The sequence below is a fragment of the Mesitornis unicolor genome, unplaced genomic scaffold (genome assembly GCF_000695765.1).
Source record: "Mesitornis unicolor isolate BGI_N332 unplaced genomic scaffold, ASM69576v1 scaffold12439, whole genome shotgun sequence".
Lineage (NCBI taxonomy): Eukaryota > Metazoa > Chordata > Aves > Mesitornithiformes > Mesitornithidae > Mesitornis > Mesitornis unicolor.
This window is the reverse complement of record NW_010209349.1, coordinates 1-15,849: the sequence shown is the minus strand read 5'-3', so window position 1 is coordinate 15,849 and position 15,849 is coordinate 1. Positions and strand designations below refer to the sequence as shown.

At 49.5% G+C, this 15,849-nt stretch overlaps 1 protein-coding gene across 1 annotated transcript; it reads left to right on the top strand.

Moving 5' to 3' along the window:
* Positions 1-289: 289 nt before the first annotated feature.
* On the top strand, positions 290-15,604 carry LOC104547246 (ERI1 exoribonuclease 3-like; the record flags this gene model as incomplete). The annotated part of the gene is made up of 2 exons (XM_010192857.1): positions 290-559; positions 15,488-15,604. Coding segments are annotated over exons 1-2 (369 nt in total), but the record flags the coding sequence as incomplete, so codon positions are not given.
* Between the last annotated feature and the right edge of the window lie 245 nt (positions 15,605-15,849).

Below are 15,849 nucleotides of genomic sequence, written 5' to 3'. Positions count from 1 at the left end.
AGGGTTCGGCAGGGCAGCGTGATCTGGTGCCTGGAGCCATGACTGCTGCGTGTCTCGTAGTTCTTAATTTAGAGCCGTTTGCAGAGGTTAATTTCCAGTTGCCCATGATTCTGGACACCTTAAGCTCACTCCAAATGTCAACTGTCGTGCTTAGAGCAGGTTGCTGTGTTATTTCAGGTTTGTGATGCTGGAACCTCCACCAGCAAGCGCAGAGAAAATCCCTGGCAGAGATGGTAGCAGGGTTGGGGTGTACGTGTGCACGAGTAACGCCAGTCTGTCTTCAGTTTCAGATGCCTCTGGATGTTCAATGATAGCACTCCTCCATACTGGAGCAGCAAAGTTTCCCCAAAACTTACTTCCAAGGGCAAGACAAGCTGTGTGCTCCCTCCTCCCGGCCGGTGTTCTCAAAGGGTACGGCTCCATCGTAAGCAGGAAACTGGCGTCCCACGGCTTTGGAGCTTCCATGGCAGCAATGTCATCCTTCCCTCCACAGAGATATCACTACTTCTTAGTGCTGGATTTTGAGGCTACGTGTGATAAACCACAGATTCATCCTCAGGTAAATAGTCACTGCTGTTAATTATCCCCTTGCGGGTCGCTGCTGCTGTTGCGTGAGGTGGAAGGAGGAATCGCGGTGCTGGTGCGCTGGTTTTCCCTGCTTTGTCCCACCTCCTTGCTGGTTCTCCAGGGCTCTTGCCACTCACCTGCCCTCTCAGGAGCAATGTCAGTGGGAATGAAATTAAAGAGCCCAATTCCCATCAAGGAAGTGACAATTCACGTGTTATCAGCACCATCCTTAAGTCATGGATGCTTGTCATCTGCCTGAACTGGGGAGGGTCTAAAGATTTTTGGCTGAGAGCCTGCGTTAGTAGAGTACTCCTGGCAGCCTTGATTGATTGTAGTCAGCAGCTTTAGGAAAAGAATAGTTTGGATGATATAAATATGTGCAACATAATGGTGTTTCTAAGTAGAGAGGATGAACAGTTTTGAGCTATCTGATTGCGCTGAAGTTATCTTCCCTGTTAACTCTGAAGGGTGATGAGATAGGAAGAGTTCAGCTGCAGAGGGATTTTAAAATGCCCTATCATGTGAGACATACAGAGATCCAGATGAAGTACAGCGGGTTTTCTGCAGACAGTTCTTCCATAATAGCATAGAGCATATTAGTAAATGTATTTTCAGTTATCAGCAGGATGGACCTAGCATTTCCATTAAAATTAGAAAAACATGCTAAAAAGAAAGAGACGAATTTGGGGTTGGTAAGGCAGAATTTCTGAGTCTCTAAATTGAACTCGGGCTTCTCACACTCCTCTACCAAGCAATTGGCCTCTTACTGGTATTGCCAGCAATATACCCCTTGGAGAATAACCTCTGTGTGCTTGGTTTGGAATATCACAGAATCACAGAACGTTAGGGATTGGAAGGGACCTCAAAAGCTCATCCAGTCCTAATCCCTTTCCCCTACACTGCTCTCTAATAGGTCATTCCCCAATTTATACTGGAACCTGGGGTTGTTCCTGCCCAGATGCAGGACTCTGCGCTTCCCTTGTTATATTTCATTAAATTATTCCCTGCCCACCTCTCCAGCCTGTCCAGATCTCGCTGGATGGCAGCACAGCCCTCTGGCGTGTCAGCCACTCCTCCCAGCTTGGTGTCATCAGCAAACTTGCTGAATATACTAAAGGCAAAGTGGTTTTTGGTGTGGTACCTCACTACTGAAGTGACCCCCTACAGCACATTCATTTCCCAGCGGTTTCCCTTGGGCTTGTCCTGTCAAGGGGATGCTGCAGGGCAGGACCCAAGGTGATGCCTCTCTTCCCCAGCGGTGCCTTGGCGAGGGCCACCTGCCTCTTGAAAAATGCACAGCAAATTCCCTGCTCCTCTGCTGGCTCTTTGCAGGAGGCTGTTGTGCACCCAGTGCTGCCACAGGGTCTTCACCGCTCTCCAAGTGAGATGTCAGGCCGTTTCCTGCACGCTCCGCCTCGGGTGCACAGACCTGTCAAAGCCGTAAATTGGATCTACCTTGGCCCTTTGGAGATGGGTTTGGTCTGTGCGCATTTTGATGCAAAACCATGATGCATGTGGAGCTGGTTTACAGCTGGCAGTAAAAAGGAGCATGAGTGGAATATGATTACTACTGTTTTAAGGAGCTTTGTCCCCAAGTCCTTGCCAGGGAAAGTAATGGTCTGGGCCAATGCAGATCTGCTATATATTTTGTTGGTGAGATAGCAGCTTTAAGGTGGAGATGTTCGTCGGTGGTGTTTTTCCAGTCTGCTGTGTTCAGTGCCTGCCTGCATCGTGTTGTGTGTGTGGAAAGGGCTGTCAGTCCTTCACATCAGCACCAACAAATTACTTTGACAAAGAAAGAAATGGCTCTTGCCACGTGGGAGTCAGTGTGGCTGGAGAGGCTGAAGGTGCCTGCCAGAATTGGGCGACTTCATAAAATCAGACTTTAGCTGGTGCCCCTGCCTGAATCTTACCTTTGTGCAGACCTGCATGGCTTTTGTCTGCACTGCTGGGCTGTGTGTCACGGTGAGCAAACTGCGCCGTGTACTTCAGTGGTGTTTGCACAAGGTTTTAGTGGCAGGATCTTTCGCTCGAGCAGCGGCAGACGGGTTTTGGAGGTTTGGTCTGAGGACAGAGTTGGGAGCTAGGAAAGGTCAGGCGCTGATCTTCCCTGTGATCCTCGTCATTCTGCTTTTTTATTTTAATACCTGCAAAATCGAATTCTAGATACAGTGAAATTCGGATGCATTGGACAAGGGGGCTGCACGTGCAGAGCTGAGTTGTGATCCTGGTTACTTAAAGTGGCTAGGCGTAGCTGCAGGTGTAAGTCAACTCAGCCTAGAAGCCTGTGGAGTGCACTTGCCACTGCATGACACGCTTCACGTTTCACTTCAAAATCCTCTGACTTCTTCCCAGAAACGACTGAAAGAGCGATCTTTTTATCTGCACTAAGGTCCCACATCTGCTCCCCCTCCTGCTGTATTTACCTGTGCTCTTCTGCAACCAGCAGCCTCTCTGGCTGGATCCCTGGGGAAGTCCTTCCTGCTCGCTCTGGAGCTCCGAAGACTCCCTCGTTTCCATTGCCTTTCACGCTGCCCGATCGCCCTTCGAGGTCTCACGGTATGGGGATGTGTAGTGGGGATCAAGGAGGGTGAAGGACAGTGGTATTCCCATGGAAAGCTGTCTGCATCGTGGCTCCAGCGTCTGGGGCCGTGGCTGAGCGCCTCGTGGCTGCTGCCCTTTGCTTTACTGCTTCTGGGTCAGGTATAGGGGGTCCTTTGTGTCCCCTGCCCTGTACACACAGAGGAATGGGAGCATCCTCATAGTCCTGGCTTCTGATGACTTTCAACAGGTATGGCCCTCAATTAAAGTGCATGCACAAAGAAGCAGCACAGCTTTATGAGGTTTTTGGACATATTTATGAGTAGTGAGACCATCCTAGAGAGAAAAGAAGGCACTGGGTTTAACTGCGTTGCCCCAGATGGATAGACAGGAAAACCTGGAAGCACAGAGACACGGTCTGTGTTGTGTAGTGTTTTAGGCAGCTGAAGGTCAGTAGGGGTTGGCAGTAAGGAATGTTTATGGCTGGCCCCTGCATCTCTTTAAAGCTTACCTTGTGCACTGGGGATTTGATCCGAAGCCCAGCGGGGTCAGGTGGGAGCTGTCGTTCTGCGAGGTCGGTGCATCTCAGACCACGCCGGTGGTCGTGTGCTTCATTTTTCAGCTCTAACTCTGCGACTTCTTTATCCCTTTACTGTCTGCTCGGAGTTTATAAGTGCCTGCTGCTTTTCTACACCATCAGCCTGTAGAGCGGGGTCCATGCGGTGCTTTGGCCGCAGGAGACGCGTTAAGAAGTGGGAGTCTCGCTCTTTTGTCCCTTTGTCCTTGTAAATCCAGAGTTTATGGTGGTCAGCGCTTCCAGTGCCTGTGTCAGGGAGCTCCTCAGGCTCAGATCCACGGCTGCCTGTACACTTATTTTATTAATGCAGTGAATGGGTGTTGCCTCTTGCGGTCAGCGAGCCAAGCATCTCGCCTTCAACGTCAGGAGGGTGCATGAAGAGCAATGGTTTTTTTAATGTAAGAGGTCTGAAGGCAGTAGTCAGATCTGCTTAAAGCTGAATTTGAAATTAGGCTTCTATATAGGATGTTAATCTCTGCTGTAATCTGTTAAAGCCACTCAAATGAAAACCAAATAAAACTCAAGCTTTGTGTGCTGCCTAGAAGTGTAAAAGAGCATCGGAGCCCTGACCTGGCAGAAGGAGCTGGACCTGGGAGTGGCTGAGCTGTTAAATGGTGAAGTTGCTTTTTTTTGTGTCGGTGTTTTTGGGTACTTGACTTCAGTGTCTCACATTCACTCAGATTTGATAATCAGTTGGGAATTAGAGATTTGCCTCTTAACTCTCTGTAAAAGGAAGGTATGAAATGTTCAGATCTCCCCATTGCTGCTGCCGGGGGCAGAAGAATAATTTGCTTGCAGTCAATACTTTCCTTGTGCTCTTAAACAGCACGTTTTAGATACAAAAATACCGTGGTATTTTTCTTCACTGTATCCTACAGATTTCAAGTTTGTTTAGAATGCGTTTTGATTGGTATTTGGGAGGCATTTTCAGTTATAATTGCTGTCAAATGAAACTGGACATACGAGATACAGAATAAATACAGAACATCCCTCACCGGTTCAACATAAAACCGTAAATGCTGAGGCTATGAATAAGCATATGCTGGGGTACTAATTTATTTTTAAGTGTACAAACAAATCTGGATGATCGCACCACATTTCCTGATTGGCAAAACGTATTAGCAGTCAGCAGACAGTCTTGCTGTAAAATAATGTTCAGTACGAATGCACGGCAAGGTTGAATTGGGTTCAGGCTGCGTTTCCTCGAGTGCTGGTGTAAAACAGCACTGAAGGCGTTTTCCCCTGCACGTTCATCTTGGGTTCTGGTGTAGCTGGAGCGGATGCAGCGGTCGCTGCCCGCGCTGCTCTGCCCGTGCTCTTGTTCCCATGGCAGGGCCAGCCGAGCGGTGTGTCTGCTCCTGAGCTGCCCTGATCGATAGCCTGACCTTGGCATGGGAACGGATGCTGATTTCCACCAAATTTAGGCTGTAGCAACAGATGTACGGTCCCTGTGGAGCTCCCTGCTCAGGGTGAGTAGACAAGGGCTGGGCAAGCTGCCTTGGGAGCTGTAGACTAAGCTCATAGGGCTTTCTAGAAGGAATATGGGCCAGCAGTGTGCCCAGGTGGCCCCAAGGCCAAGGGCATCCTGGCCTGTACCAGCAATAGTGTGGCCAGCAGCAGCAGGGATGTCATTCTCCCTTTGGACTCAGCCCTGGGGAGGCCTCACCTCCAGCGCTGGGTCCAGCTCTGGGCCCCTCACTTCAAGAAGGATCTGGAGGGGCTGGAGCAGGTCCAGAGGAGAGCAAGGAGGCTGGGGAAGGGACCAGAGGGAAAGGGTGGGAAGGAGAGGCTGAGGGAGCTGGGCTTGTTCAGCCTGGAGAAGAGGAGACTCAGGGGGACCTTCTCTGCTCTGCTCTGCTCTTCTCCCTGTCTCCAAGTACCTGAAGGGAGGTTGGAGTCAGTGGGGGTCGGGCTCTTCTCCCAGTGGTGCCAAGACGAGAGGGCACGGCCTGAAGCTGCACCAGGGGAGGTTTAGGCTGGAGATGAGCGAGCACTTTTTGAGGGAGAGGGTGATGAGGCATTGGAATGGAGTGGCCAGGGAGGTGGTGGAGTCCCCATCCCTGGAGGGGTTGAAGGCAAGGCTGGATGTGGCATTAGTGCCATGGTCTGGCCATGTGGTGGTGTTAGGTCATGGGCTGCACTGGATAATCTCAGAGCTCTTTCCAGCCTCAGTAATGCTGTGATAATTCTGTAACATGTCCCTGAAATCCCAAATCTGCTGCAAGAGGAGGGGATGGAGGGAGCGCTGCTCTGCTGGGAAGCCGGATGCCAGGGATCTACTGTGTGCTTTGCAGGCAGCGCTCAGCGGAGCCTGGACCAAGGCAACCCAAGGCCAGGACGGGGATGCAGGAGGTGGCTCACAAAGTACCAGAGATTGCCACAATCCTCCCCAGAGGGGAATAAGGGAGATGTGCCCCTGCTTCCCTATTCTCTCTAGACGTCCCCGCGCAGCAGCTTTCTCCTTGCACAGTTTTTGGGTGGCTGTTAGGCTCGGTGCAGTAGAAATCGCCTGCCAAAACCTTTATTAAGGACGATCGTGAATTGCTGAAAAGTGAAGAAATTGAGGCTTGTTTCCCATGGCAACTTTAACTCTGCACTCTTGTGCACAGGTATCACGGTGGAATATTAATCTGCAATTACCTGTCTTCATGCAGCTTAGGCTTGGAGGTACTTTTGAATACCCCGTTCTTAATTCAGCTGCTTACAGTGTTGTTTCTAGAGGAATGCTGTTGAAAATGCACGTAACACAGTCACTTAAAGACTTTTTTAACTAAAACTAAGTGAAAAAATACGTATTTATAATCTCTTTGCCAATTATGGCTTAGTTTAAACCCTGTATTTAATGAAGCTACATTGCTGTTCTTATGGCCTTCTTCTAATATCAGAGTGCTCTGAGTTCCTAGAGTGGCAGGAAGTAGATAAAGACTATTCAAGTTTTTAGAAACTGGAGTAGTTTCAAGAACTATTTTGGATTATTTTTCTATTCCCATTCATTTTGTGAAGAATCTTTTGGAAAAACTTTTTGGAGGCCTTGGAGCAAGTTCTTCTGAGCAGTTAAAAGCTCTGTGAAGTGCACGTGAATATCCATAGCTCAACGTAACACGTGGTGCATCTGAAATTAAAGAGATGCCGTTTTTTAATCGTATTTTCTGCACTTCATTACAGTTCTGCTGGGCTTCTGTGAAATCTTTTGACCAATATAAAGCACAATGTCTTGATTTTAAAAGGTGTAGAGGGAAAAGCAGCGTTTCGGAGCGGTTTTTGCAGTGTCTGACACCTCGAAAGCTGCAGCTGTTTGGCCTTGGAGACCTCCCTGATTCCCCTGGGAAGCTGGGACAACCTTGCTGTGACCCATACGAGTCTGACAGGGTGGGTTATGGCTTCAGGCACCAGAATGAGCTGTATTTATTGAAAACCCAATGAGCTAGAGCACGTCGACAGTTCCTGAACCCAAATCTCCTGGAAAGCGCAACCGTGAGACCACCGGGCGAGACATCTGAATGCACGCAAAGAAATTCAAAGCGATTTCTTCTCTAAAGATCCAAACCCAGCGTTATTCTAGCGACAAGCCTAAAATACCAAGGCACTCAGGTGGCCGATTGCTGCAGTCCTAACCTGACCCAACCTGCTAGCTTTTGGCTGGGTATTGACAGCCTGATGCGGTGACTGCTTTAAAGCAATCGGTCGTGCTGCCCTTTCCCTCGCGGCCTGCGGAGACCCCGCATCGGTTACGCATCCCGGCGTGCCGTTCCCCACCGGCGCTGCTTGGGCGCTGTGTCCTTAGCTGTGCAAACATTACACAGCGTTTAGGTGACGAGTTGCAAAGCTAAGTAGACTTGTTGTTACAGCAGGAAGCAGTTGAGCGGCAGTCACCCTGAAAAGAAAAGAGCCAGGAATGTGCAGGTCCCCCCTTTCGTGTTTAAAGGGTTTGCCTCTCCATAAAGCTGCTGACAAGGGTAACGGGTGCCGATGGAAGCGTTCACACCACGTGCGTTTCTGAAGTGAAGGGAACGGGTGGCACAGGTTTGTGCATTTGCTGCGCTTGTCCTGTGTGGCTCCAGCCGTGAGTATGGCCCTGGATGGTCACCGATGGTCAGTGCGTGCCTGCTGAGCAGGGCCACAAAGTGATGGAGGGAGTGGAGCATCTCGTGCTGAGGAGCGGCTGAGGGAGCTGGGGCTCTGGAGCTTGGAGCAGAGGAGACTGAGGGGTGCCCTCATTCCTGGGGATCCATTGGGAAAGGGCAGTGTCAGGAGGAAGGAGCCAGGCTGTGCTCTGGGATGGCCAATGGCAGGACAAGGGGCAATGGTCCCAAGCTGGAGCACAGGAGGTTCCAGCTGAAGATGAGGAGAAACTTTGTGAGTGTGAGGGTTATGGAGCATGGCCCAGGCTGCCCAGAGAGGTTGTGGAGTGTCCTTGTGTGGAGACACCCAAAGCCCTGGCCGTGTTCCTGTGTGCCTGCTCTGGTGATCCTGCTGTGGCAGGGGTTGCACTGGATCAGCTTTGCAGGGCCCTTCCCACCTCTTCCAGTCTGATTTTGGGACTGGTTGGATGGACTGGGGTTGTTTGGTGCAGTGCCTGGTGAAGTCTTCTGTTGCAGAAATGAGAAAGGCAGCGTTCTCCTTGTGTCTGCTGTGGGTAGGAAGAGCAGTCATTAATTTAAACCACAGCGAGGGAAGTTCTCATTAGACATTAGGAAAAACTTCCCGATGGTAAGACTGATGAAACGGGAGGACGGAGTGCCTGGGGAGCACGAGAGTCTCTCTTATTGGAGTCTGTAAAAACAGCCTCGACAAAGTCAGAAATGATTTAGGGGGAGGTGGTGCTGCCCTGGGGCAGCTGCATGGACTAGATATCTCTCTTAAAGCTCGGGCTCCTGGAGGCATGTGATTAGATGGGAATTTCAGCTTCTGTTAAGGAAAGAGAAATGGTCCCTCATCCTCACGGCTGTAAGGAAGCACCTGAAAATAAGACTCGAGTTTGATGCCAAAACACAACTCAAAAATCTAACTTAGAGGAAATCCAGCCTCTGGCGTTGGACTCCAGTGCCTGAGTATTGGGGGCAGGTGGGAAGGTTCACCTAAGGGCAGGAGGGAGGGAGAAACCTTGGCTATTCAATGACCAAGCAGCAGAAGTTGTCTTCATCTCATCCCAGTGATTTCCCGTATTCTCACCAGTCTCCTTGTGTTTGACTTTGCTATTTGCCTTCACACTTCTCAGGATGGAGCAGTTTAAATGTCTTAAATTACAGGGTGTGTGCGTATGCGTTCTTTAAGCCAGGTAGTGATGGAAGAACTAATAACTGGGGGTTGACTGCATTCCCCTGAGACCTTTTGGCAGCGTTAGTCAGTGCCCGGAGTGACTTGAGCCCTGAGAGACCCCTCACTGCATGGGCATCTTTTGGCATCTTTTGGCAAGCCAGCATAGCCCTGATCCAGCAGAAGCCTTCCTGTCCTCCACCGTGAAGGTGCTGCCTTGATGGGACCTGTTTTGGTTGGTTGAATTAAATATCACAAGTGGAGAAAAGACCCACGAGAGGTCATCTCGGTTACTGCCCCCCCTCCCCGGGCCGGCGCAAGGCTGGAAACGGCTTTAGTTAAAATAATGATTAAGGCAGAGGATGGCAAGCGAGGAGGCAGATCTGTTAGGCCAGTGCAGTCCTTGCTATGTCCCTTTTCAGTTTTAATTGCCATGGAATAATAATAATAATAATTTAAAAAAGGCTTTAAAGAGCTGCGATTCCTCCTGTTCTGCAACCCCCCCCGCCCCCTCCCCGATCTCGGAGGCATCAACTCTCATCTGTCAAAGTGTAAATCAGCAATTAAAACACAAACAGCGAAATGCCAAAGATGACCCGAAGCACAAAGCAACTGACAAACAAGTCCGGACAAATCGGCGGATAATTTATAAGCATTGCCCTAAAATCTAATTATTTGGCAATTCGAATTTGCAGCCGGCCAGGGCTGTGCAATAAATTTAACCCGCCATAAATTATTTAGGAGCAGCCCGTGGTGTAAATCAAAAACACGAGTGTTTGTTTAAGAAATAAGCTCCTTGTGCATAAAATGGCTTTTTTCCTTTAAAGAGTAAGGGGGGGAAAGCATTCCTGAACAAAAAGAGCTGGTGCTGAGGCTGTGTCCCTCCCTTGCCTCTTCTGCCTTTACACTTTTGAGGTGCGAAGGGGTCTTTTGGTAGGAAGTTTTATGCTTATCAGAAAAAATCCCTTTCTCTCAACGGCCTCTGCTTGGTTTTTATTGTGTTTTGAACATCAGCTCTGATTTTTACGGGCGTCTTTTATCCTTGTGTTTATTAAACTTCTTCACGTGGGGGTGGACGTAAGGGATGAATTCTTTGGTAGGTTTTGAACTGGATAGGCTGACACGATCTTCCTCAGATCTATAAATCAGCGTCCTGAAGCGTGTCCCATCCACTTTGCACACAGGCTTCTGCATTAAAAGGTTTGCAGAGCCAGGGAGTTCTTGCGGGACGCCGCATTCATTCCATCTAACGATGTTAATGCTCCCTGGATGCACAAGGATCAGCAAAATATTCCTCTGTGTAACTTCAGGTGCTTTCTTCTCTGAACTCCAGAGATCTGCCCCTTACAGGAAATTACTGAGCGAGTATCAGTTGTGTGTGCTTGTTTGTTTTATTGGCCAGAAGACTGAGACAGCTGAATTTGAGCATCCCCGCTGCGGAGCTGAAGGAGTTTCGTTTGGGACGGTTCAGTAAGGAAAGGCTGCGTTTATAGCAGTGAATGTTTGCAGTCCCTCTTTAAAGGACATCCCCAGCCTTTCCTGCAGGTCGCATCAGACGCTTCCACCCGGGACCTCTGGTTTGTTGTTTTTTTAGGAACAATTTATTTATAAAACGTGAAAATTCTGAGCAAGCTGTCACACAGAATTTTACTCAAAGTCCCATGAAATCCTAAACGCAAGCTTGCTGTGAGGACAGCGGACCCGACGATGGCTGCGTCAAAGCCTCCGGCGCCGTTGGGTCCCTTTTGTTACCGTGTTTGGGGGCGCAGCTGAAGGAGGCACAGGGTGCGGATGCTTTTTTTTTCTTTAAGCGTGTTAATATTGATTTTAGAAGCCCTGTGCTCCAGCAATATAAATGCAAATGCCTCCTAATTGGGAGCCGCGTGCGGAATTTCTCAACGGAAAACACGTCCAACTTTTCAGGACAATGAAAGGAAAATAAAAAGCCGCTTATTTATTGCTGGCGGTTTGAATCTTGGATTTCCTTTCAAGTTACTTTGCAGTGCTAAATAAAATACCTAATTGCAGCGCTCACAAAATTCGAATGGGAACATTTGTTCTTCTGGTGGCTCGCGGCTGTTTGCAGCCTCTGGACACCCTCAGCGTTATTTTAGCACATCTATAACTTCTCATTGTGCTGGAAGGAAAAGATGTGTGTGGGGGGGGGGAAACCTTCAGATTTAGGAGCCCCAGATGATGCTTGCACTTGGAACGTGTGCTCAGTGCTGGAAGTGGGTGAGCGTCTCAAGGTAACACTTATGGGTGATCAGCTTATGATAAAAGGAAGGAATCAGAGTCACAGGATGTGAGGAGCTGGAAGGGCCCTGCAAAGCTGATCCAGTGCAACCCCTGCCACAGCAGGATCACCAGAGCAGTCACACAGGAACACGGCCAGGGCTTTGGATGTCACCACACAAGGAGACTCCACAACCTCTCTGGGCAGCCTGGGCCATGCTCCAGAACCCTCACACTCACAAAGTTTCTCCTCATCTGCAGCTGGAACCTCCTGTGCTCCAGCTTGGGACCATTGCCCCTTGTGCTGGCATTGGCCATCCCAGAGCAGAGCCTGGCTCCTTCCTCCTGACACTGCCCTTTCCCAATGGATCCCCAGGAATGAGGGCACCCCTCAGTCTCCTCTGCTCCAAGCTCCAGAGCCCCAGCCCCCTCAGCCGCTCCTCAGCAGGAGATGCTCCACTCTAAAGGGAGATGCTCCACTCAGGGAAGTGCCAGTGAGCCTCATCCTCTGAATTCCCCGGTGCCCTCACCTCCACCTTTCCCCCTGGGGAGCAGCGGGGCAGGTCCTGCACATGGAGCTGGGGCTGGGGGTGCTGAACCCCTTGGGTGCTGTGAAACGGGAGCGAGCGCCCGGCCCCGCTGCCCTCCCGCATCAGCGGCTGCTGGGGGGCTGTGTGTGTGTCTCAGTGCTCACCATTTCATCATAATTACTAATGAAACTCTAGATCGGTAATAACGGTTTGGATATCTAAAACAAACCATATGCTTGTAAAAAAAAAAAAAGGGAAAAAAAAAAAGTGGAAACAGATCAACTTCAAGCCATAAATTCTTGGTAATAGAGGCCTCCTTTTTATTTTTTTCCCCCCTTTTCTGTTTATGTTTGATAGATATTTTTGTTTCTGCAGGAATGTCAACTCTTAATTTCATGATGTATCATGGGCTTAGGAAAATTGAATTTAATAAAGGCGAAAGATGAATGGCACCTTTAAAGGTCCCAACACTTGTCTTTATTAGCGGGACAAACTGCAGAGTCTCCAAACACTGCTTCTCTCCAAATGAAAGTTTAAATGAAAAGTACAGTGGTGTCACAGGTTAAATTTCATTGCAGGACTGGCTAACGTCGTTACTGAGGAGTGGGGCTGATTTCATGGGGCTGGTATCTGTTGCCTTAGATACCAGCGGAGCAAACACCGCCAGAGACTGGAAAAATCTCCGCTATAGGAAGCGTGCAGATAAACAGCCTCTGGGGAAAGGTCCTTTACCGCTGGCTTCAAAAACCGACCAAATAAGCCCAAAAGTCTCCCCTGAGACGCTCGAGTCGCTCCTGGGTTTTCAGTCCCGCTCCTGGCCACGTGCGTCCCGCAGACGTGCAGTAATTCTGGGGGTTGTTAAATTCTCCACGTATTTTTAGTGCGGCTCTTTCTTCCCTCCGTCTCTCTTAATCCGACCCTCCTGGAAGTGCTTTTTGCCTTCGGTTCTGGAAGGCGAGCGACGCCTTTGTGCATCAGATCAGCGGCAGGGCTGCCTTTCAGCCCCGCTTTGCAGGCAGCCGCTTGATGGCCCCTGAGGATGTTTCTGGTCCCTGGGGACCGAGCTCTGCGTGGCAGCACGGCCCTGCTGTGAAATGCAGCCGGTGTGTGTTGGGAAATGCTCCTCTCGCCCCACCGTGGGCTTGCCCACTTCCACGGTCACCCCTGGAGCAGGGTGCGGACCTAAGGGACATGGAGCTGCCCCAGCCCTGTTTGAGGGCGTCACTGGGTGGTGATGTCCTGGGGTTAAGCCTGGCTCTGTTTTGACATCCTGTCCATTGGCTTTATACTTTTCAGTCTGTTTTCTTTATGGTCAGAAGTAGGATAATGCTTTCAGAGCCTGTCTGTGGTAGTTGTTGTGAAGGGAGGATCAGCTGTGTCTGGTGTTTCTTACCTAGATTGAGTTTCTCCTGTTGCCATGGGTCATCCTGGGTGACTGAAGCTGCTGAGTTTGGCTGCACCAGCACCGATGCTCAGGTGTTTTGCCTCTGTGTCCTCTTCCCCTTCCAGCCCATGGGTGCAGTTTTGTCTCTTGGGAAATTTGGCCATGGGGAAGGATGCACCCAGACCCCTGCTCTGCCTCGGCCTGCACGGCGCCACCGCGTGTGGCACAGCCGACCATGGGGATGTGGTTAAACCCTGCGTCCTCTGCAGCTCGACTGCTCGGTGTCTACACCTGGGCGCTCCAGCACTGTTAGCGCTTTATTTTAATTCAGTTTTATTTTTCCTGAATGTCCATCTCAGCAGCACGTGCTCCCTGCGTGCCTGCTGCTCCGGGGGGCTGCTCTGTGCACCCTGGGTGTTTCTCCTGGCTATTTAAATAATTGGTTGTTTCCATTCACCCACCCAGCGTCTTGACCTCCCTCTGCCTGCTGGGGCGATGACGTCATCAGCTCACACATACGACATCATCAACTCATGCATATGATGTCATCAGCGCACATGTATGATGTCATCAGCTCACGTATATGATGCAGTCAGCTCACACGTATGACATCATCAGCTCATACGTATGACTTCATCAGCTCACATGTATGACATCATCAGCTCACATGTATGACATCATCAGTGCACGTGTATGATGCCATCAACTCACATTTATGACGCCATCAACTCACATTTATGGTATGATCAGCTCACATGTATGATGCCATCAGCTCACATGTGTGACGTCATCGGCTCACATGTGTGACGTCATCGGCTCACATGTATGATGTCATCAGCTCACATGTATGATGCAGTCAGCTCACACGTATGACATCATCAGCTCATGTGTATGATGTCATCTGCTCACATGTATGATGTCATCAGCTCACATGTATGACATCATCAGCGCACGTATGACGTCATCAGCTCACATGTATGTCATCATCAGTGCACGTGTATGACATCATCAGCTCACATGTATGACATCATCGGCTCTCGCTATGACCTCACAACAATTTCCGCCTGCGGTCGCGAGCGTTGCAGCCAGGATCCAAACCCTGCGCCGGTTCCTCCGCAGCGGCCGCGTTTTCCACATGCTAATTTCACTCGCAGGAGTTGAATCTTTCTTTTCTTTTTTTTATTTTTTATTATTTCGTATTTGTCTCTTCCAGATGTTTTCAGGCAGTTTTTTTGCGTGTGTGTGTGTTGTTGTTAAACTAATTCCATTCATGTTTTAAAAATTTATGAAAGCGCTAATAAAAATGTCAAAGTGGTAAAAATGTTAGCTTTTGCTCTGCTTTGATTAAATTTCGCAAACTGTTTTTGAATATTAAAAAGCAATATTTTTTTTGATTCTCTCTCCCTCTCTCTTTTTCTCTCCAGAAGTGATTTGAGAGGCTTGTTGCGTGGATATCACTCAGCGGGCTCATTTGCACTCCAGAACCTCGGTGCCATGCATCTCTATTAAATAACATAGACAAATTATTCTTTAAAGACACCAAACAAATTGTCACTTCTCCTCTTACATTAAACTGGAAGGAGGAGAGGGAGTGGAGGAGGAGGGGGATGAACACAAAGGATTTTATGGCTTTTATCCGGTGGTCGGCTCTTTTTAATTTCATGTATATTTTGTAATAATTGAGAAATCCATCGCGACTGCATTTGTTTAAACTTTTTATTAACAGGTCCATGTAAATTTCCCATTGCTGATTATTCAAATAATTGGACATTCCTTCCGATGAAGGAACGTTTTTATTTCCCCATCAGCATAAATTGGCTGCGAAGAGGAAAATTAAGCAGGACTTGCTTACAGTGCTGCATCCCATGGGGGTGGATTTTGGGGGGAGGCTTCCGGCTCCTCTCCTCGCTCGGCTGGAGGAGGGCAGTGGTGCTCAGCCTGCAGGAAGGACGTGCTTCACGCAGTGTCTCCTGTGGGACACCAAGGTGGAGAGGGTGGGACTGGTTTTGGGGAGGGCACAGCCCCCCGGGTATCCTTGCTAAGTCAGCCCGTTGCAAGCCCATCCCCGTGCTCCCTGGGTGGTGCCAGAGCATCTTCCCGAGGTTCAGCTTCGGCAGCGATGAGTGCGGTACCGGGGCTGAGCACAGAGACCTCCCTGCTGCCCATCCCAGCTGCGATGAGCATCGGCACCATCCTCCTCCGTGCTCACAGCGCTGACGTGCCCTGTGCTCCAGCACCGCTTTCCTCCTCATACTGCAGAGCTTCACGTCAGGCTTGGTTTCGTTTGGGACTGTCAGACCCCTCTTTCCGCAGCCAGCTTGCTAGGCAGGATCATTTCCAGCTTCATTTTTTTCTTGGTTTGAAATGAACAGCTGCTTTTCTTTTTGCCCCATTCAGGAAATCATCGAATTCCCTATCCTGAAGCTGAATGGCAGGACGATGGAGATTGAATCCACCTTTCACATGTATGTTCAGCCTGTGGTGCATCCCCAGCTTACGCCCTTCTGTACAGAGGTAAAGTGCAAAGGTTCCCCGGTGCTCCAAGAGTCTCCCTGGGAAGCACATTTCCACTGCACCAGGGGTTGGGGTCGCCTCTTGATGGTGCAGCTGCAAGGGGAGTCATTTTTTGTCACTGCAGTAGCATGTAAGGACCTCAGTTTGGATTCATATGTAACTCTGGCTGTGATCTGCTGATTAAGATCAGTTGTATTGACAAGTAATGAGTGTCTTCCTGGGTGACCACAAAATAAAAACACTTG